The following is a 24274-nucleotide window of genomic DNA, read 5'->3' as shown; positions in this document are numbered from 1 at the left end:
CATTCGCTAAAATTCGTGTCCATCTTGTATACCCCGTGTTCCCCGCCCCATCCCTCTCCCTTCCACAGATCTCCTAATGTCTCTGTTCCCCACTGTTTTGTCCTTCCCTCTCCTGCCCCTCTTGTCTCCTGCTCCCCTTGTCATGCGTTGTGTGTTAGCTCTCATACAAGCCTCAACAATTTATACAAAAAAAACAAAAACAAGCCATAAATGGAGTTTCATTTCACGATGACATGAAGAGGCTTACACCTTGAATTTAGTCTTCAAGTTGAGCCTCCATCCTGGTGTTTCCTCAATAAACTCTTTTCCCATTCATTCTTTTCTCAATTTTTATTTTATTTTATGATTCTCGGTCCTTTATTAATCACTTCCATGTACATGATTATCTTTGCCACTGAAGGTGTACGGAGGTTGTGTTTTCACCCCTGTCTGTTTGCATGTGAGCAGGAAATCTCAAAAAGTTGTGGACGGATTCAAGTGAAACTTGTTGGGCAGGTTGGGTGTGTGACAAGGATGAATTGATTAGATTGTGGATGAGAGAATTAAAAAAAATTTTTTAAGTGATTCTTCACCATTGTGAGATGGGGTCAGAAACGAAATACAGTGTAGCACAATATTTCAAAAAGTCGTTGACGAGTTCTGCCAAAAGTTGGTGGATGAGTTGGTTAGGTGACAAGAACAAGAAGATTTGATTATGGTTCAGGTACAGATCCAGATCTGGCCTATCAATGGGAAACAAAATGTAAACTGTTCAGCCTGGCGGAGGTATGTGCTCCACCGAGTGCTGTTTAGTTATTCTCACTTTTCCTTTGACTGTTATGTCACACATCAGGCCTGTGTTTTTTTATTTTATTTTTACTATCACTAAAGGCCCGGTCACACCTTGACGTTTTAGCCAACGTATGCCGATTTTTGAATTTTTTTTCTAAAACGCTGGCACACGTTGAATACGTTATGGGTAAGTTTTGATAACATTGAGAGCATGCTGAAAAACACTGCCATACGTCGTTGTACGTTGGCTTTAAACGTTGTACTTTTTGGTTGTCCTCAAATTTTTTCATGCTTGAAATTTCACGACTTATGCCGGCGTATGACTCACACGTTCCGCTACGCTGGCCACAAGTTGTATGCACGGTCTGCGATCGTTGACAGACGTCAACACATGCTACTTGTAAGTTAATCATAAGTTGAGACACGCCGAGGTAATGTTTAGCGTACCCGAAACTTATTTCTAACCTATGATTAACGTGTTGTTGGCACGTTACGCGATCGTTGCCACACATCGACAGACGTTACTTTTAAGTTACTCATAGGCTGAAAGACGTCGGTATAATGGATCGTCCTTGCGTCAGCGTCCACGGCCACGGCCAGGACACTTATTTGCAGCATTCTTCAAACTTTTCTTCGGCATGACGAGGATGTTCACACTTCGATGTCTAGCTTGGCTATGATTCCAATTGTCCATCGGCAGCGTCTACTTAAAATAGTCGAGTTTGAGCGTTTTAACACGTTCAGAAGAAACGCTTCAAATTTCCAAACCCCAGCGTCAAAAAACAAAGGCGAGTGACAGCAATTTAAATCGTTCATTGTAAACAATGAAAATAGCTGAGTGGTACCGTTTAAAAGTTGTTGAGTGTAAAAAAAATCCAATTGTTGAGCGCAAGCGTCTACTTTCAATAGTGGAGATGCAGCCATTTAAATCATTGAGTTTATCATTTAAATCGTTAAATCGTTAAATGCAAGGACGATCCATCATAACCCACACCCTCCCCCTCACACTCACCTACTACTGCCAACATGAACAAACTACTACTAATACTAATACTGATACTGATACTGTTACTGCTGACATGGACATCGACTCAAAAAGAACTCAAAAACACTGTTGGGTTCCCCTTTTATGAGCAGCATTTTATATACCAATTCCCAAAACCGCTGGGAACACGTCTTTATATGGCAGTTGTAAGCTAGAAACACGTTCATTTATTTATTTTTTGTCGACCGGAAGACGTCATTGGAATACGTCTACATACGTCGATGTGTGTTGGGACTACGTAAAGAATTGGTTCAAAGCACGTCAAACATAAGTTAGAAATAAGTTTCGCGTAAAAAAGACATTACCGCGACGTGTTTCGACTTATGAGTAGCTTATAAGTAGCTTATAAGTAGTCTTTGTGGACGTGTGTAAGCGTCCACATATCGTGTGTAAAACTTATCCCCATCGCATGCGGAACGTGTGTCATACGCCGAGTACGTCGTAAAATTTTGAACATGTTTAAAATTTCTTGACGTACTCTACTTACTACGACGTATGACAGCGTACTTTAGCGTTCTACTCACGTATACCAAACTTACTCATACCGTATTTGACGTGCCCCAACGTTTTAGACAAATTTTTCTTAGGTCGGCATACGCTGGCAAGATCGCCAAGGTGTGACCACGATGTTGACACTTCCATTTCTACGGCAGTTATGATTCGAATCGTTGTGCGTCAGCCTTTTAATAGGCTACGTCACGACATCGTCGGCGATGCGTGCAACGCGCTATGCCTAAGTTAGACTATCGTTGGGCATCGGTTGTGTAGGCCGACAACAGGTTCAGCATTCGTTGGTATAAGTTATCTATAACACAACGAAACGTTCTGTGTCTGTTACCAATGCATTATACATAAGACCAAGTCGCTATGAATACGACCGAATCTTTAAAAAAAAAACATCAAAAGTTCAACATAAGCCAGCGTTTTACATACATTTTAATACGTTGCCATCGCTAGCTAAAACGTCAAGGTGTGACCGGGCCTTAACCTTGTGTGTTTGGTCTGTCCACATGTTGACTATTCAGCCAATGTTGTTTAGCTTATCGATGAACCTCTATTCAGATATTGAATTTGAAAAGTAAAGTTTTTGTCCCCTATCAATCCCACAAACATAAACCGAAAATATCTGAGTTTAGAAATTACCTCAATATGACTAGATTGAACCAGTTATTGATTTTTTTTTTTTTGTCCCCTTGTTGAACTTGCTGTAAGGACATATTTCATTTTACCCATTTGGCTCAGGGAGCTGTTGCATGTTAAAGCAACTCCGGTATCGCCGAGAGGCACTTGTGCCATGCAGCCTGCAGCAGTACGACCCAACCAGCAGCTCGACCTTCTCGCCGCAACATTGGGTTTCCAGGTAAGGGGTTCAAATGCAGGTTGGAATTTTTTTGGCTTGAAATTTGTTTGCCCGTAACTACACGCTCGCATAATGTCATGCCAAACATTATGGTTTCCCCAAGTTTGTCAACCTTATAGAAACATCTCCTCTCATACATGTCTCTAAGCTAATTAATCATGTGTGTAACCCTTTTATCAATGATTTAGGCTGTATGGTATTCTCAACCCAAGTTATGAGGATGATAATGGTTGACTTCTCGGTTTGGAAAATATCCGAGCCATCAGCTGCCACCAGATTGGTTGTGTCTGCTGTGGGTTCTCAGCTGGTTGTGGAGTCTGATTCAGGACTGGCACACACGTCCACAGGTCTGGGTTGTGCCAGTATTAACTGGCCTGGATAGTAGCTTGGTCTTCCTATTGTCACTTAGAATCATGCAGTTGGCATACATGTCTCTCAAGGTGAAGAGCCCCAGCTCTCATATCACGAGGCCTCTCCTTATTGGTTTGGTTTGGTTGAGTTCATTTCATGCTTCAAGTTCACATACAAACAAAACTGAAATATAACAAAACAATATGTACATAAAACTGCATTATAACAGTTAATTTTGTAAATAATCATTCTAAGATAAATGTATAAATTGTTGATATGAAACATGGAAGAACCTAATAAAAAAGCAATGCTTACAGAAAATGAGGTGGTATTCATAGAACACTTACCCTGTGCAGTCTTGAGAAGGACTTGGTGCAAGCCAACTCTTCTGGAGGCAAATTTATAATAAAAACAAGTGGTGCCAGGTACAACAAATCCCGTCCATTTAAGGCATAAAGTTATTTTGGGGATCAAATTTAAATTTGATACATCCTTAACCTGAATATTGATTATAAGGAATACTTTAGTTTTAGTTTGAAGTCAATTAAACCATTTTTGACGAAGTTATGAGTGAAAAATGATTTTGACCTTTTTGTGACCTGACCTTGACCTTTGACCTAATTGGACCCAAAAGTTAATGGGGTCGTCCGAGGTTCATTACCCACCTGTGGATACAATTTGACAGTGTTTGAGCCAGCTGTTTTCCCATAAATTTGTATTTTCGTAACCATGTTTTAGTTTTAATGGAAAATTTGTAATTTTGACCGATGACCATGACCCCCAAAACTCCGGACCCTACCGATCTTCACAAATATGCATTCTCACTATAGGAATGGGTAGGATTATAAGTGACAAATAGAATAAGGTTCACTATAAGCTTAATTTGAAGTAAATCAGATCATTTTTGACGAAGTTATGAGTGAAAAACGATTTTGATCTTTTCGTGACCTTAACCTTGACCTTTGATCCAATTGGACCCAATAGTTGATGGGGTCGTCCAAGGTTCATTGCCCACCTGTGGATTAAATTTGATAGTGTTTGCTAAAGCCGTTTTGCCGTAAAGTTGCTAACAGACAGACAGACAAACAAACAAACAGACAAACAAACCGGACGATTACAATATCCCGCTCCCTCCCTTATGGGGGGTGGGATAAAAATGGAATTGAAATCAAATGGAACACTAAATAAAATAGGTACTGCACTGGAGTCATCAGAAGGAACCCGAACAAGCAAAAAGCAAAGATGAAGTCATCATTCAGAACCTGGATAGAACTCTGGTTTCAACTGCTACTCCTCTACTCCTCTACCCTCAATCGCATTCAGACACAGCTGAGTGAGCCTTCTTTTTCTTCAAAAATCAAAGAATACAAATTCAAAAAATCAAATAATTCTGGCTGCCAGACCATGCGTCCAATCGGGTTGAAATTTAAAACATATTATCCATCACAACTGAATCATAATTTTGAAGTTTCACGTCGATTGATGCAGCCGTTCAAATTAGAGTTTTAAAAATATATTCCTTCCATCCAATATGGCTGCAAAACCATGTGACATCAATTATTAATGAACTCCCTGGTATCCCCAAGACTTGAGGAACATGTGTGTGAAGTTTCCTCTCGATCTGTCCAGCAGTTCTGGAGAGGATTTTTAAAGGTTTTAGGGTAAATCCAATATGGCTGCCAAACCATGTGACCTATGATGCCATAGGTGGGGAAGTTTTTGTTCCTCATGGATAGGTGGTCATACCTGTAAAGTCTCTCCTCGATTTGTTCAGCTGTTTCGGCGAAGATTATATAGAAGGTTTAATGTGTGTGTGTGTGTGTGTGTATGTGTGTGTGTGTGTGTGTGTGTGTGTGTATGTATATATATATATATATGTATATATATATATATATATATATATATATATATATATATATGTATATGTATATATGTATATGTATATGTATATATATATATATATATATATATATATATATATATGAAGATGTATATATACATATCAATATTGCTGCCAAAACGCATGGCCGACGATGATCTCATAATTTCTTTTCTGTTGGCCAATTTATCCCAAGATGACCCTCAATAACTTTCGTACTCATCGTATGTAGCGTTTTACGCATGCAATTATGACATCATAACAAAGGCACCTGTGACATCATTAAAAAAAAATCACACTTATTCCCCATGGGGAATACTTGACAGGTGCCAAGTTTCAATTTTTTTCCATAGAGTGGTTTCAAAGATACAGAGGTCCAACATTTCTACTTTTTTCAACATGGCTGCCACACCACGTGTCCTATGACATCATAATTATCATTAAAACATTCTGCATGAGTAGTCGCACCTATGGTGACAATTTTTTATCAATCTGACAAGCGGTTCCAGAAAAAATGGAATAACAAAATGCAGACAAGCACGTACGCACATACAGGACAGATCGCTTAACCCCGCTTTTCACTTCACAAGCATGGGATAATAAGCTCCTCAGGAATTGGAATAGCATCTTGTAATCATACCTTTGAACAGTTGAAGAAGAAATCGCAAGTCATACAACAACAAAGAAGAAATGAAATTAAAAAAATACAAAGAGAGAAGAAGAGGAGAAAATAAAAAGGTAACATATCTATATAATTAGAGCCTTAAGCAAGAATAAAAGAGCCCACAGTATGACATCTCAATGTATGTGCAAAGAAACACATATTTGAATAGCAATAAGAGCAACAGTCAGATGTCACATGTCAAAGAAAGCGTTATTCACAAGCATGATCAAACATGCTGTATTTATTAGAGATGATATTTCAAAAAAAAATTTAAGCTGCCGAGGCTAGTTCTCTGTTTAAAACTTGTATCCGAGTCATTCCAGCATTTGGGTCCCGTGAACATCAGAGATTTTTGTGAGAAAACAGTTCTGGTAAAAGGTAAATTGAGGTTTCACTCTTGTCTTGTTTGATAAAAAATAAATTTGGTTGTTTCTGATAAATAAAGATTCTATGACATGAGGTAACATATCAGTATTCATTTGAAACGTGAGTATTCCTAAATTAAGAGAGTACAAATCATGACCTTTCAGAATCTTATTTCTGAGAAAGAACACATCAGTGTGAGATTAAAAACTAGTATTATTAAAAATAATTTTAACAGCTCATTTTTCAATCAATAAAATTCACTCCATGTGAATATTTGATGTGTTTCTCCAGGCTAAATTTCTATAGTTTAAATAACGTAAGACAAGGGTAGAATGTAAGACAAGTAAAACACGCACTGGGAAAAAACCCCTTCAACTTATTAAAAATGCCAACATTTTATGAGAGAAATGTATGCATAGTCAGTATGTATTTTCCATGATAAATTATGATCAATGAACAATCCAAGGATTTATAAGCCTGGTGTTGGCTTAGTGGTTAGGGTGGCTGGCTTGGGATCCTCGGGTCCTGAATTTGAGTCCCGTTTGCCACTGAATTAATACCAGGGGGTTGACTCAGCCTGCCATCCTTCCGAGGTCAGCGAAATGAGTACCAGTGTACTGGTCCCAGTGTATGCCCCGGTGAGAATAGGTGTACCATATCCCTATGTGTCATAAGAGGCGACCAGGGTTGGCGTCAGGAAGGGCAACCGGCCATAAAAACATTGCCTCAATAAGGGAACCATGATTGCATGGAGCCTGCAAAAAGCTAACCCCTGCTTAGCAGGGGAAAATGGCTGTGAAAAGGGTTTTTTTTTTTTAACAATTCAAGGATTTAGTTGAGTTAACTCTGTCTGGATGCATATCGTTAATACTAATATGACTAGGAAACTCTGTAATTGAATTGCAAAATAGCATGTAGTTAGTTTTATCAAGAGAAAGTTTGTTTGCCAGTATCCGATCATTAACAAGCTTTAATTCAATATTTACTGTGTGAAGAAGAATTATGGGGTTCTCGTTGTGATAATAAAATATTCCAATAATCAGCAAGCAATATAAATGACAAGATATCAGATGAATTTTGAAAGTCAATAATATGCAACCCCCCCACCTCACCACAAACTCCCTTCATAGACCCCTCAGACCCTGATTTTTTTTTTTTTTTTTAATGCCATGAACAAACTTTGGTACATCATGGGTGATGAAGGTTGTGGTCAAGTTTCATCGAAATTGCATGTGTAGTTTCTGAGAAGAAAGCAAATACCTATTTTGTCGGGGAGCCCCCATAGACCCCCTTTGGTCCTGATTATTTTAATGCCATAATAACAATGTTTAATGTGTGCAAATGCAACAATAACGACAATAAAATAAGTATAATTCCTCATGATAATACATATCGATATTGGTTAGCAAATCCACACTACAATTTATTGTACGATCACAAACAACCCTTCATGAGTAAATGGATGAACCCATGCGCACGGCAGAACGTTGCGTTTTAAATAAATAAATAAAAGCACCTATCCCAAGGATGAAATGAAACAACCCCAGCGGTGTTGAAAAGTGGAAAATAGCTGAACAAGGGATGAAAAGGGTTGAAAAATCACCCGAAATTAACTTTTATCATTACACAAATATGGCAGAACCAGAAAAGGGTCTTTGGTCTTGCACATCTGGGGTGTGTCCATTACCAGTCAGCTTAAGCCACTTGGCGAGCACTCTACAAAAAACTCTTAGCTCTTCCACGAGCCTCGTCGACGTATACAAAAAAAATAAGGAAATAAAAACTTGGTAACTGAACACAACCCTGCAAGTGCTGAGGTGTGTTCCATTACTAATCAGCTTGTAGGGTACTTGCCAAGTGGCTTAAGCGCTCAAGCAAGTACTCTAACAAAATGGTTTATAAGGAATGGCTGGCTTGGCAAGCGATAGCAAGCTGATTGGTAAAGGAACACCTGAATATGGTCTTTTTTCCCAAGGGGGGGAAAGGCAATAAAACATGGGAATTCCTCCAGATTTTTTGCAGTGGAGTCGAAAGCAACATCTGCAAAGCAAGTGCGAAAATAACATGGTCCCTTTTTTTTGGCGTTTTGGGTGAAAAAAATATATTTGGGGCCCAAAGAATCTTCATCAATCTCTGCTCTGAACTGTTCCTTTTGTCCTGATGGGTCCTGATCCCTTCAGTTATACAAATGATAGCTCTTCCACCACCCTCGACAATGGATCCAAAAATAAATAAATAAGGAAGTGCTCTTGCTGGTGAAGGCCAGTGTTGATCTGCGTCGACGGATGGGTAGAATGATGTATGAAATCACCATGACGTTGACTGAGGTATGCTTCGGGTGTTAACCCTTTCTTAGAGCAAAAAGCCGATGGGGATAGATACTAACCTTCACGAGCAAGACTACTTCTTCATTCTATGATGTAACACCCTGCCTGCGAAGCATCAGTCAGAAGTTGGATTTGAATCTGTTTTTAATTGAAGGCAGTATAGTCAACTCTCGCAGATGGATTGGTGGTTCTTAAACACTCTCACCGTCTCCCTCAGTAATCAGACTCTTCTCAGTTCCTTGAGGGCATAAGCATTCTTCGAGTAACCCCTCTTGGTTATATCTATAAAATCTAGTTTCCAAAAACCTCCCCCTTTTTATTATTCCTCTTTTCTCTGTTTGTGGAACCGCCTTCCAATTACTGTACAATAGCACTCTTTCCTCCAGGGTTTCAAGCAAGCAGTGCAACACCATCTCATATAATGTCCCGCTCCTAACCCATGATCTTTACTACCCAATTAACCCTACCTAACCCAACCTTCTTACTTGCCGGTTACTGTTTCATCCCCTCCTTCTCGCCTCTTTCCCTGTTCGCTGTTTCCCTTGCTTGTGTCTAACTGTTGCCCCAATGTGTGTGTGTCTTGTCTTTCTACCATCTGTGTCTTCATCATAAGCTGAGCTTTTGTTTACAAAATAAAATGAGAATGACCTGCATTATACCTCGGTACGACAGAGATATTGTGGATCAAAAAACAAACTCACTACTCTGAACGCTCGGCTTGCAATTACTACCCTGTCTTGACCAAAAGGGAGTTATTACAGTATTCTAATTTATTTGCTTCTACCTCCAGTTGCTGTAACAAAAACAAAAAAAAAAACTGCTGGATTATCTGTGATTAAAATGTCAATCATAAAGGATTTGAACATGGTAATCGATGGGTGTTGTGATACAGTGGTTTTTTTCTCAACAGGTGCAGCGTGAGAATGCGCAACAAGGAGCTGAGGCTCTGAGCACAATAACGCTACTGCCAATGCACATCACCGTAAGTGCGACCGGTCCAACCATGGAGCAAGCACAAGAGCAGGTACACAAGCTTTGCTGTGTCAGGACTTGCAACTGCTCAACACAATTTCAAAACTGGCAGAGGTCTTGGGCAACTGGACCAGTTTATGATTAATCCAATTGATATGATAAATCGGTCAAAGAAAATACAAAATCGCCATGATAAATGAAATGGACATTATAATGCCTCTGAATCGAAGAAAGAAAAGAAAATTCGTCTTAATACCCTCAGACGCTCTGCAGAACCCAGGCCCTGTTTTTATTTTCCTGCCAGGAACCAAGGACTGACTTGTTTTAATGGCGACTGTTCGCTGACATGGCTGCTTTTCACAGGCCGCATTCAATGCTCTGAAACACCTGTCGGATACAGGGCTGGACACTTCAGTTAGCAAAGAAACGCCTGAAGGGTAAGTGGAGCATGCTCGAAAGATGTTTCTTGTGTGCATTTCTGTAATGAATAAAACTCAGTTTGTTAGTAATCTAGAAAAAAATGGCACACGACATTTTTAGGTTTGCATTGGTAAATGGGCCATTTCTAATTCTACCCGACTCGAGCACACGAACCAAGCTATTCTTACCACATTCCATCCATGGACCCCCCTCATCCCATTCCAATATATATATATATATATATATATATATATATATATATATATATATATATATATATATATATATATATATATATATATATATCAAAATATGTGGAGCGTGATGAGCACTACCCCGATCTCCAATGGACAATCCTACACATAAAGTCCTACACCAAAGCGTCACCTCCAGTCAGAAGGCCTCAGCTCGGCAACAAAGATTACATGGTCAACATCAGTTAAATATCAAACGGAGCCGCCTATCTGGATTTCGGGCTTATTTGCCCTCATCAGGACGGCGTGCCGATAAATATCTAACCAATGATGACCACATTCGTCGTGCCTTCTTGTTGAATGGTTTGCATTAGCGGGAACAATCGTCTGGGTGGCAGACGGACGGTTGTTTTTGGTGGATTATGTGGTTTTACCGTGCGAGACATAATCTGCAGCGATGCTCACCATAACAGCAAGGAGGTGTGATTGATGTTTAAACGATGAATGTGGTCATCATTGGTTAGATATTATAGATATGTACACACTTGCGAAGTATGCTTACACATTTTAAGCAATGACGGACTTTGCTTCTCTATTGTCTTTGGTTGCTCACCTGCATTTATGTTTTTTTCATTTATTTATTTTCATTTATTTTTATTTTTATTTTCATTTGCAGACACTTTCCGATGGTTCTGTGATTTTTTGGCTTCGACGTCTATCGGCACGCGACATTACAATGCTTTCCCCATTGTCTCGGGTCGCTCTCCTGCATTTGTTTTTTTCCATTTATTTATTTTCATTTTATTTTTTATTTACAAACGCTTTCCGATGGTTCTATGATTTTTCCCGGTGTATTGGCTTCGATGTCCATTGACACGTGAAATTTCAGCTTTCTACCCAGAAGGTACTGAGCATTAATATCAGTGAGGCAGTCAGTCAGTGAGTGGTTCAAATGAGATGTATGTATATATATATATATATATATATATATATATATATATATATATATATATATATATATATATATATATATATATATATATATATACAGTCATGCGCCACTTAACGATGGGGCTACGTTCTGAGAAATGCGTCGTTAACCGACGTCGTCGTGTGATCATTATATATATATATATATATATATATATATATATATATATATATATATATATATATATATATATATATATATATATATATATATATATATATAAATATTTTTTCGTTTTTGTTTTCTAACATCGTACTTACACAAACCTAGACAACGAAGCTATATGGTATAGCCTATTGCTCCTCGGCTACAAACCTGTACAGCATGTTACTGTACTGAATACTGTCGGCAATTGCAACACACATCCAAGAGAGACGGAAGACGCGTTAGTTTTACCTTTTTTGCTGTTCATGACGGCCATGTGTGTTGTTAGCGGCAGCTTACAATCTCCTCTTGCATCGATTCAATTATAGAAAGGTGAATAAATAGCGTTTGGATTTTATAAATACGTAATCATTGCATCGATGTTATCATTTACAAATGAAGAAACGAGCACCTGTCAATTGTGAAATATATTTTCGGAACAGTGCGATTGTTTTGACAACATAAAAAGCTTCACTAAAAATAAATTTGTGTTTTAATTTTGACTGTAACAACAACGATTTATTCGCGGAATTATTCAATGCAAAGGTAATTTACTTGCTCGAAGGTAAACGTGCAAACATTGGTTCAGTTTAAAAGCCGATTTCCTTGAATCCCGATTTAGCACGACCCTGCTTTTTTCGCCATGACATTTTATGAAGTTTATCGCATTATAACGGAGCCACACTGTCGTTGTTTATTCTCATTATGAAGTATTATGTACTGTACATAATTGTATGTGCTATTTTTATACGACTGGCAGCGCTACGTCGGCTACATCACTCGGCGATAGGAATTTTTCAGTTCCATTATAATGGAGCTGGCAGATCCGTCGTATATGCGATCCATCGTTGCCCAAAACGTCATTATGCGGCGCATGACTGTGTATATATATATATATATATATATATATATATATATATATATATATATATATATATATATATATATATATATATATATATATATATATATATATTGTTGCAGTTCTTGGAACTGCATGCATACAACAGATAGCTGTCCCAAGACAGTTATTCCATTATTATAAGTGTAGATAGTCCCTTTCCTTTAGTCTAGCGGGACAACTGGGGCGTGCGTTGCGATGATCTCATAGCTAGGTTTGCTTACATCATTTTCTTCTTCATTTCGTCCCCCCTCTTCTTTTTGTCTGATTATTCCTGAGGTAAATCAGCCACGTGCACCTTCGCTGTGAGGTGGGCCCTCATGGAGGCCAGCGCGTGCGGCGCCGCTGTGAGGAAACTGCAGCGCAGAGCTTTCACCTCGATTGATGCAGTCGTTCAAGAGAGAGAATTAAAAAAAACAAATTTCCCCGCTATCTAATATGACTGTCAGACCATGTGACCTATCAATTATTCATGAACACCCTGGTATCCTCAAGGCATGGGGAACATGTGTGTGAAGTTTTCCCTCGATCTGTCCAGCCGTTCTTGAAAAGAAGATCATTTCAAGATTTTTGGGTAAATCCAATATGGCTGCCAAACCATGTTACCTATGACATGATTGGTGGGAACGTTTTGTTCCTCATGGATAGGTGGTTGTAGCTGTAAAGTTTTACCTCGATCTGCTGAGCCATTTAAGAGAATATTTTTGAAGGTTAAAAAAACAGGATATATGGCTGCTGATCCACATGACCGATGATGTCATCAGTTTTTTTTCTGTTGACCAATTTATCCCAAGATGACCCTCAAAAAATTTAACACCGATCGGATGTAGTATTCTATATATGCAATAATGAAGCCACCTATGACATCATATATATATATATATATATATATATATATATATATATATATATATATATATATATATATATATATATATATATATATATATATATATATATATATATTGTGACATCCACGGGACTTGAACAGTCCCGCCAACGTAGAATGAGCCGAAACGATGGAGGCGGTTTATTTATTTATAACCCAAACATGGCGGTTCTAATCGCTCTACCGCAAACGGGACGAGGAAGGTGGCACGAGTCACTTTTCACTGAGTTGATGATGTTTATTTGTTTTTATTTTCACCAGAAATAACAAGACTCGGCAAGAAGAGGGATCCGGGGCGATTCGACGGGATGGTGTGGGATCGGGCGCGGGGAAAAAACACAGACAATTCCAATGAATATACAGTTCTCAATCCCTCTAAGGTGCCAAGCACACACACACACACAAAACGTAGCTATTTCTGGTGGTCAGGCTGGACCGTGGTGTGGACGCAACTGTCCCTGGATCGGCGTCGGACGAGCCAGCCTTGCTCTCGTCAGGGGGGCAGGAGAAACCGCGGTGCTGTCGACCTCCTGGTCCTGGCCCAAGTCCGCCCACAGCCGCCAGGGAACCAGCTCCCACGCCAAGCCGCGAGCAGGAGAGGGAGGCAGGTCCGCCCGCCGCCCAACCCCGTACTCCGAGTCAGCAGAACCCCAGAGCCAACCAAAGCGAGGCACGAGGCTCGGCAAGGCTCCCAGGCACGATGAAGAACACGATCGACTCAGCACAACAACCAGGACGCTCTCTGCCGCCACAGCTTCCACACCAAAAAAACACGATCGTTCTGGTTGTAATCTTCTTCTTCTTCCTTTTTGACCCCGAACAGAACCTTTTTATCCTTCGTCCTCGTCACTCCCAATCGAGCCGTTTATTGGCCCACCGCCATCGCCTTCCGCCAATCGTGATCACGGGGCGGAGCCATCCGCTGCACTGTCCTGTGACGTCACGGCCAGTCTTCAGAGAATACCAAAAGGGGTTTACGCAGACACACTTACCCTATCACGTGTCCCTATCTAATTACGTGACATTTATCATTTCCCCCTTGAAGAAATGAACATTTACTAGACAACTTATCACCACTGAATTGCTACTTATTACATCGAGATCCTGGTAAACTCGAACAGGATGGCATACCTAATTAAACATCCTAATTACCCTTTGAATGCATACCCCCCCCCCCCTCAAACGTAACACTGCCCTCTCCTCTGGTACCGCAGCTCCTGCAAGGTATATCACAGGCGCTACCGTACCAGCCTCAACACTTACTGACTCACACCTAATTAACCTAACGAAATAAAGTAGGAGGGGCAATGGGCAGCGAGTCGCAGCTAACTTACCTATCCTGCTTAATGTACTACCCCCTTATGGCCTTATCCTCGCCGAAACAATCATTCGTTTTATTTTTATTTTATTTTATCACATGAGAGCACTGAGCGAAGTTGCACTCCATCCTCCGGATCATCGCTCTTGCCCAGCACTCTTCCAGTGATCTGGGGAGGGGAAACAAAAGGTTCCACAAAAACACAACACTTATACTTTATATTCCTACTCTAAGCCTTAACGACACTATTCACAGGATATTTACACTTGACCGCCTCCCCCAGTGGATGCTAATAGACTCAGCGTTACCTGGGGAGCCAATTTTCAAATTTGCTTGCCCCAAAATTATGCGGACATCATGCCCCTGCTTGCACCTGCCAAGTTGTGTGGGATCAAGTGGGACTCGCACATCTTCGCAACACTCACACCATGGTCACCACCACATTTCTAGGTCATGGTCCTCATTTTAATCATGCAGGCTGAATCCCGTCGTGGCCGTGGGGTGAGTTACCACAAGATGATGCGGGCATCTCAGGTGCAACCATGCCCACAGGTAAGCTTTAGTCCAACCCGGACGTTTCTCCGCCCCGCTCCCTTTGATTCCCTCCCCCCTGGTAGCCATCAGCTCTAATCCCGTACAACACTCTGGAAGGGGTCTCACTGGCTCCTCTGGCCCTCCTGGGTCGCCAAGGTCCTACCCGCCTTGGTCGCCCAACCAGACCCTCTCCCAGTTGCCTCCAGACACTGTCACCATTAGCCACCACGTGGTGAATCTCCTTGAAGGGGGTCGCAATTCACGCTCACCGTGAGCTTCAGCAATCCCTGTGGACAAGCACATCATCCCCACCCACAAAACCCACATGACTCCCCCACCCCATCGGCCTTACATGTGACACCTGCATTTCTAAAACTTCACCGACCATGACCTTCCCTGTTACCACACCATGCCCAACAAAAAAAACAATGTGTGCACCATACACCTCACCTCTTCACTTAAAACAACTCACACAGCACTTCCCACCCGATCCACGCACCAGCCATTGGACAGCCACTCGTGCCCGCCTTGTTTCCAATTACCCACTGTCCCGACCGTCACTCTAAAACCCAGCAGAACTTACAAACCCATGCCAATTTTTCCACAATTCACTTTTTTTTTTTTCCACCAAAGGAGGGCACTTCGCCACAATCTCAGCAGCCAAGCATGGCCGTATATGCTCAGCCCAATCTAGTCTCCCCGACCCCCAACAGTGATCTCCGGACCCGACCTATGAAAGGGCATCTCGGATAGACCTGGCGGTTCAGCAGGAGGATTCATCTGAAGCATTTGGGTAATGCCAATTTCTCCCAGCCCCCCTCCCTGATCCTGAATCTCCGCCTGTCGGATCGTCACCGATGGCCTCTCGGACACCCGACCCGGCCGACTCCACGAGGCCAGCCTGGCCGCGCATTCGGCCGCTCGGTGCACGGTGGATGGATCCTGTAGCTCCACTAGCGCTCGGACCTCAGGGTCAGGAAGAGCAGCTAAAAATTTCTCTAGTGCCAGTCTGTCCCACGCCTCCACTGTAAAGTCCCGATATGCGATCCTGACTGATTGGTAAATGTCCTGTGCCAGCTCCTGCACTGTCTCACCCGGCTTTAATCTGCGGTGCTGGAGCTGGGCCCGCACCAGATCACAGTTTGCCGCGAACCCAAACCGACGGCTCAACGCCTCGCAAATGTGGGAGCTGGTCAACATCCCCTCCGCGATCACGTTTAACACATCTGCGGCTGGTCCCCGCAACGTTGCCACCAAATTCCCTGTACGTTCCCGCTCATTCCACCCGTTTAGTCGGGAAATGCACTCAAATTGCGTCAGAAAAGCTTCAACGCTCCCTGTCCCGTCGAAATTTACCAGGGGGATCACTTTTACGGTGGCCCGCTTCTCAGTTTCTCCCTTGTCCGAATCCAGCCCAGGGATCAAACACCCTTGTGGCTGCGTATCCAATTTCGGAGCCCACTGTTGTCAAAGATGTTTTGTGGTGAGGGTCTCATGGGTCAATTTTGCCTCCTGTTCCAAACGTTGAATGGACCGATTCACCTCTTCCCGCAGGATCTTCTGGGCCCGCACAACCTCCTCCAAGGCTCCGTCGCGAGTTTGTAGCTGCTCCTCAACCAACCCGGACACTCTACTTGCAAAAGACGGCTCTACCAGGCCTTTATCCAAGACTTCATCTTGGCTCATAATTTTATCTTGTTCGTCCAAACGAGCCTCCAATCCTTTTACCTCCTCCGCCAAATTCATCCCTTGCTTCCTCAGCTCTCCCCACTCTTCAACCTGCAGCTGCATACGAGCATCCACACAGGCACGATGACGCTCCAGGCTTTCATCCACTTTATCAACCCGAATGTTCGTTGCATCAATTTTATCTACCAATTTTTTTCGTATATTTTCCCCCTCCAATGTAATTTCTACCTTTGTTTCCTCCAATCTATCCTCGAATTTACTTTGTATTTCTCCCAATTTAACATCCACACACTCCTGCATCTCAGTTTTCATTTTCTCCATCTTTTCCCCCAATTCATCCCTCATTAAATCAATCCGTGCACCCAACTGTTCCCCCATTACCCCCAATTGATCTGTCATCTCTGCCCCCTGTGCCGTCATTTCTGCCCTCTGCGTCACGAATTGATTTTCCATTTGTGCCGTCATTTCTGCCATTTGTGCCCCCTGTGCCATCATTTTTGCCCCCTGTGCTGTAATTGCACTCATTAAACGTTCCAACATTGTCCAGATCGTCATTGTGCCGGTTTCCGGCGCTGCCGGCTCCGTTACGGGCGATGAAGCACGGTCCACGCTCGGAATGGGGGAGGTTCCAACTCTACCCCCGTCTCTCCCTTCTTCCCCCGACTCGCTGCCAGACACGTGGCCTTCCTCCTCAAACATCTGCACATCTGCCATGGTGCAGAAGTCCCGTTTGCCGCCAATTAATTTAAATTTGAAAAATCCCGCCAAAATTTTCCCGCGCTCGCGCGCTTTTCTGTAGTAGTTTTATATTCCAATTCGTGGCGAGATTTTAATCCTGGTATATAATTTAGAGGGGTTCGAACATCCAACACCCTGACACCAATGTGACGTCCACGGGACTTGAACAGTCCCGCCAACGTAGAATGAGCCGAAACGATGGAGGCGGTTTATTTATTTATAACCCAAACATGGCGGTTCTAATCGCTCTACCGCAAACGGGACGAGGAAGGTGGCACGAGTCACTTTTCACTGAGTTGATGATGTTTATTTGTTTTTATTTTCACCAGAAATAACAAGACTCGGCAAGAAGAGGGATCCTGGGCGATTCGACGGGATGGTGTGGGATCGGGCGCGGGGAAAAAACACAGACAATTCCAATGAATATACAGTTCTCAATCCCTCTAAGGCGCCAAACACACACACACACACACACACACACACACACACACACACACACACACACACACACACACACACACACACACACACACACACACACACACAAAACGTAGCTATTTCTGGTGGTCAGGCTGGACCGTGGTGTGGACGCAACTGTCCCTGGATCGGCGTTGGACGAGCCGGCCTTGCTCTCGTCAGGGGGGCAGGAGAAACCGCGGTACTGTCGACCTCCTGGTCCTGGCCCAAGTCCGCCCACAGCTGCCAGGGAACCAGCTCCCGCGCCAAGCCGCGAGCAGGAGAGGGAGGCAGGTCCGCCCGCCGCCCGACCCCGTACTCCGAGTCAGCAGAACCCCAGAGCCAACCAAAGCGAGGCACGAGGCTCGGCAAGGCTCCCAGGCACGATCAAGAACACGATCGACTCAGCACAACAACAGGTCGCTCTCTGCCGCCACAGCTTCCACACCAAAAAAACACGATCGTTCTGGTTGTAATCTTCTTCTTCTTCCTTTTTGACCCCGAACAGAACCTTTTTATCCTTCGTCCTCGTCACTCCCAATCGAGCCGTTTATTGGCCCACCGCCATCGCCTTCCGCCAATCGTGATCACGGGGCGGAGCCATCCGCTGCACTGTCCTGTGATGTCACGGCCAGTCTTCAGAGAATACCAAAAGGGGTTTACGCAGACACACTTACCCTATCCCGTGTCCCTATCTAATTACGTGACATTTATCATTTCCCCCTTGAAGAAATGAACATTTACTAGACAACTTATCACCACTGAATTGCTACTTATTACATCGAGATCCTGGTAAACTCGAACAGCATGGCATACCTAATTAAACATCCTAATTACCCTTTGAATGCATACCCCCCCTCAAACGTAACAATATATATATATATATATATATATATATATATTATCACACTTATTCCCCATGGGGAGTACTTGCCACGTGCCAAGTTTCAATTTTTTTCCATGGTGTGGTTTCAGAGATACAGAGGTTCAAAGTTTTTCCTTTTTTGCAACATAGCTGCCACACCACATGTCCTGTGATGACGTAATTATCATTAAACCATTCTACATTAGTAGTTGCACCTGTGGTGAAAATTTCATGTCAATCCGAGAAGCGGTTGCAGAGAAAAACTGTACTCATGTTCTGTGCAGACAAACAAAGACAGACAGACAGACAGACAGACAGACAGACAGACAGACAGACAAACAGACAAAAATGCAATACCCTCTCCTCTGGCGAGGGTAACAAGAATGGCACTCGGTAGAGTGCAAACCTCCACCAAGCTGAACAGTTTACGGTTTGTATCCCACTGAGACAACTGAACCAAAATCTAATACGCTTGTTCTTGCCACCTACACAACTCATCCACTAAGTTTAGTCCACATCCACATAATTTAGTCCACATAAGTGTCATAATCCGTCCACAACCTTTTGAAATATCATGCTAGATATCGTTTTTGGCCCTATCTCTCAATTACAAAGAATCACTTAGGAATCAAAAAAGTATCGTATCTGGATCTTCATCAAAATCGAATGTTTGTCCTTGTCAAAAGCCCAATCTATCTCTCAAGTTTCACCTGAATCCGTTCATAACCTTTTGAGAAAACCTGCTCACAAACAAACAGACAAACAAACAGGTATGAAAACATAACCGCCACCGAAGGTGGATGGAGGTATTAATTCTTCAAATGTTCAAGTCCTTGTCATCTTCTCTTCCAGTTTACAAATCATGACATTTTACACAACAGTGAAAACCTTACTCATTTCATTCTACAACAGCTTCTTCCCTTGTTGTACATAAATTTCACAAAAAGGTGGGCTGTAGTTCCTTGCAATCAATTGCCTCAAGGCTTTGGAACAAACTCCCAATTTCAATGAGTAAAATAACTGCAGTTGTATATTTTTTTTAATTGAAGTACCTGAACACTTATTTATACCTTTTTGTGCAGCTTTTTTTCACTCCCTCTCCCCCACCCTTTCTCCAGTTGTGTTGTTTTTTTTTTCTCCACCTTATACCCCCTGACCCATATGCATTACAATAATCAGCTTTTATGTTTTTGTTACAACAGTCCTTACCCCACTTTCCATGACGCTTTGCATTGTAACAGGGTTTCCCGGGATGCTGGAGTTCTGCCCGCAGTCCTTCAAGCGTCTCCACAAAGCTCAACTGATGCTTAAGAAAAACAATGTGGATCAAAAACCGAGACGGCAAGATTACTATCCATCATTTTCAAGATATTTGGTCGTTTCTATTACAAAAACAGGACGTTATTTACAACCAGGTCAAATTTTGAGAAACATGCAGTCAACATCTGTTTTATTTTGAGTTTTTAATTTTTATCATGTGATGCTTCATTCATGCACGAAGTTTGATCTTTGACCTCTGCTTTAAGAAAGATGTGTGGTTCAAATCTATTGATTGGACAATTCAAGAAAATCTACCTATTTGGAGATGAGAAACACATTTTGATGAAATTGTGGTTTTTGTCAGAGGGGATCCCAGGTGAATACAACAGCTCAATATTCGTTGGCACTGGGTTTACAGTTGCTGTGTGGATATTATGGCCTTACCAATGTCTGTTACAGATGGATTCTTAGATATCATGCTTTTTACTTTTAAAATATTTTTTTAATTTGAACCTTTGACATGAACTGGCTGATTCACGGGCTCAATGTGCCTTCGTGCTTGGTCGTTGGTATTTATCGGAGAAGAAAATGAAGTAACTTGATATGTCAAACTTTGTCATTTTGAGCATCGCAAAGTGATGACGTTAAAAATCCAGACCAAGTGGTGGTGTCATAACATTGGACGGTCATGTAAATTTTGGGGAATTTTGTCCTGGTTCAGAATTTTTAAGTAAACTGAGATGCTGAACAATAAACACTCATTGACTTAGCACTTTCAAAGAATTCAGTATTTAATTCAATTAGGCATTTTCTTTAATGTGAACAAGGAACAACAATTTTGAATTGAATCTAGGTTACATTAGATGAAGAAGCCATTTTAAGCCTTACATTACCTAAATGCTTCATGAATACAATTATAATTATCTTGCATGATGACAGTGGATTGTCATTGCTGACTTGATGATTCTGCTGGTAAAGAGCAATTTGGTGCTGAGCAGGTTATCCAGTTGTGTTTTTTTGATGGTGGAAAGTTTTGCTGGAGCTGCATCTGCATGTGTGTGCTTGTGCTGAACACCGGTTCGTATGATCTGACTTCATAAGGACAATATCGACCCGATTTGAACGCCATTGTTCTTTGTTCAGAGTTTATTAACCTCCGCCATCTTCGAAGATGGATGGAGGTCACTGTTTTCACCCCTTTCTGTTTGTTTGTTTGTTTGTTTGTTTGTTTGTTTGTGTTTGTGTGTTTGTTTGTTTGTTAACAGTATTACGGAAAAACTCCTCGACGGATTTCGACGAAACTTGGTGGGGGGGTGAGGTATGGTCCAAGGATCATGCCATTAAATTTTGGACTTGGTCCCCCCCCCCCAAAAAAAAATTGTTCGAGAATTTTTTTTTTTTTTTGCATTTCCACATGTTTTTAGTGATTTCCAACCCCCCCCCAAAAAAAATTGTTACCCCCCCAAAAAAAAATTGTTGGAGAAATTTTTTTTTGCATTTCTACATGTTTTAAGTGATTTCCAACCACCCCCCCTCCAAAAAAATTGTTGGAGAAAAAATTTTTTTTGCAACTTTTTCAACAAAATTTCGATTTCTTTTTTTTGCATTTCTACATGTTTTAAGTGATTTCCAACCCCCCCCCCCCAAAAAAAATGGAGAAAAGAACTATAATTCTGTCAGCACTGTTGACATCATATTTAATGAATAAGATACAAGGTTCACTTGAGTGACCCAGCAGTATTGGCGGCGGAGGTTTTGCACTCTCCCGAGTGCTCCCCCTCTAGTTTCATTTCTGTTTTGGCTCAGCTGGGAATGCTCTTTGTGGAATATTTATTACACACAAGTGAGCAGGATGTTTTTGGATGATGTATTTGTCAAATTATTTGGGTGGATTTTAAAATATATCATGTATTCAGGACGACAGATTTTCTCAACCAAATGTTGGCAGGTATGGTGCAACCTTTTGGGATTGAACCCTTCTTGTCAACATTTGTTTGAGAAATGCGTTGTCCTTATTTTTACATTGATGCACACCGAATCTAGTTGTAGAGGAATTTCCTCTCTTGTGAGTGTCTCTCTCTCGATATGCAAACAAACATTGCTATTCCTCTCGTTGCTCCGCACCTTGCCTCTTTGTATTGCTGTTCTGCTTTTCTTTTGTTCCCTTGCTCTTATATTCTCAAAGTTTGTGGATCTTCCTTCCAGAGACTGGTCAATCCAATTCCTCCCTTGAGGACTTCAAGTAATCAGTGCGTCACCATCTCGCGTCATACCCCATCCCTACCTGGAATATTTCCTAATACAAGTGAACCGAACCAAACCTTTGCAGGTCACTGTGTTTTCTCCCCTCCTCTTTCTCTCCCCCCTTTTCATTAATTACTTTGCTCGTGTTCACCTGTTGCACCATGGTTAATATGCTGCCTTTTTATCTCTTTGTCCCCTTGTTCTTCCATGAGTCTAGATTTTGTACACAAGAAAAACAGACCCACCCTGAGACGTATTTTAACACGCACACCTTTTTGATTTGGCAGTTTTTATTTATTTGTTTTGTTTTCTGGAGAAGTCGAGGAGGCACGGTTTTGTACACATCCTGATCATCACCATATATCTCTGGACAACTGAAAAGCTTTCCATCATAATAGAGAACAATGACAGTTTGGTCTCCCATCATGAACAGTTTCATTTTTTGCTGATTTGTGTGTCCCACATCTCCATGAGCAGTTTAGAAAAGTAAGCATTTTAACAAAGTGTGAATATGAATTTTGAAAGTTGACAAGTTTTTTTTTTTTCTTTTCTAAAAGCATTGTTTGATTTTACTATTGTATTCCAGTTACACTCTCTGATGCATGATAAGGGTTCTGCTATGATTTTGACAGATATGTTTGGGTGAGCGTACTTACCCTTGCTGTGTCTGCTCCTGTTTTCACCTTTTGTTGTTTTTTGGTGAGCATTTCCACTGCTGCTGTACCAAAGCAATAAAATTTTGTCAAAAGCCATATTCTGGCCTCATTGCAATCATTGTGAATACGCAATTGGATAAAGCTGTCAATTACATTTGAAGTTTTGCGCGCATATGCAAAACTTACAATTCACAATTATTTTTGTGCAATTTTTTTGGAGAAGCAATCGTAGTTGTGTGTTGGTGTCAAATTCAGCCTGCCGATTGTCCCATTCTTTTTAAGAACTATAAACTCAAAGCAATACCTTAACTCTTCACTATAGCAGAACAGTGGATGTGCATGATAATTAAATAAAGCTAAACTTTCATTTTGTAAGTAGGTGAACAAGTGTCATGGTATTGAGTCCGAGACTGCAAATGCCCACAATGCTTCTTGCACTACATTTATCCTGAGGTCGAGGTGTTCAACATTTATATGAGTACACCAACCACCCCCCCCCCCACCCCTCTGTCCCAATCAACTCTTCCCACTCGACTTCTGCAATTGCTTGGTGATCCAAAACTTTGGTGCCAGATTGTCATTTGAATGTTGTGTGTATCAGCAGATATTGAGGCAAATGCATAGCAGCCCCGCCCTTATCAGGATGATTGACAGTCGTATAGTCCAGCCCACCGCTCGGATCCCTGTCGATTATTTTACGAAGGAATATGTTTTTCGTACATTTTGTGGAATCCTTTGAAGCGATTGAAATTACAATACAAAAGGATGATGCATGAGGTAAATCTCTGTTGGATGGTACCAGAATCATTGCCATTTATAGAAGCAGCTTGGAAATATGCCGTCTAAAAAATATTATTATTATTATTATTATTATTATTACTAGTGCATGGCCGTACGTGCAACAAAAAAACAAACTTTCAAACAACCACACAGGCCGTTCCTTCGCTCTCGTAAATGACAACTGGATTGGAGCATTGTGTTTATCTATAAATGCGGATAAGAAATCGAGAAATTATTAGAATACAGTAAGCCATCACTATCCGGAAGTCCGTACGTTGTAACCCGTAATGGGGAATGTGGCTGAGGATCTCTTCCCCAACGGCCACGCCTACGCAGCAATGTGTCCTATCATTGGTAACTAAATGGCGCCCTTTCCCCATCGGCCACGCCGACGCAGCAACATGTCCTGTCATTGGTTGGTAAATAAATGGCCATAACTTGGGAACCACTTGTCCGATTA

At 41.6% G+C, this 24274-nt stretch overlaps 1 protein-coding gene and 1 long non-coding RNA gene across 7 annotated transcripts in view; one reads left to right on the top strand and one right to left on the bottom strand.

The window, feature by feature from the left end:
* LOC147013053 (uncharacterized) overlaps positions 1-20182 on the bottom strand; it is a 66041-nt gene extending 45859 nt beyond the window's left edge. The window contains exon 1 of the long non-coding RNA XR_015051170.1: positions 20084-20182. This is a non-coding gene — a long non-coding RNA (uncharacterized LOC147013053). The remainder of the gene's footprint in view (positions 1-20083) is intronic.
* Positions 1-23130, top strand: part of LOC147013052 (double-stranded RNA-binding protein Staufen homolog 2-like) — a 66367-nt gene extending 43237 nt beyond the window's left edge. For all 6 annotated transcript variants that reach the window (XM_085854525.1, XM_085854528.1, XM_085854527.1 and 3 more), the window contains 4 exons: positions 3059-3176; positions 9674-9787; positions 10099-10172; positions 20116-23130. In XM_085854525.1, the coding sequence (XP_085710651.1) occupies positions 3059-3176; positions 9674-9787; positions 10099-10172; positions 20116-20185 (376 nt within the window). In that variant the 3' untranslated portion in view covers positions 20186-23130. The remainder of the gene's footprint in view (positions 1-3058; positions 3177-9673; positions 9788-10098; positions 10173-20115) is intronic.
* Positions 23131-24274: the final 1144 nt, after the last annotated feature.

The sequence above is a fragment of the Eptatretus burgeri genome, chromosome 14, assembly GCF_056783735.1.
Source record: "Eptatretus burgeri isolate ZD-2024b chromosome 14, Ebu_testis_v1, whole genome shotgun sequence".
Lineage (NCBI taxonomy): Eukaryota > Metazoa > Chordata > Myxini > Myxiniformes > Myxinidae > Eptatretus > Eptatretus burgeri.
This window is presented reverse-complemented; position numbering and strand designations above follow the sequence as displayed.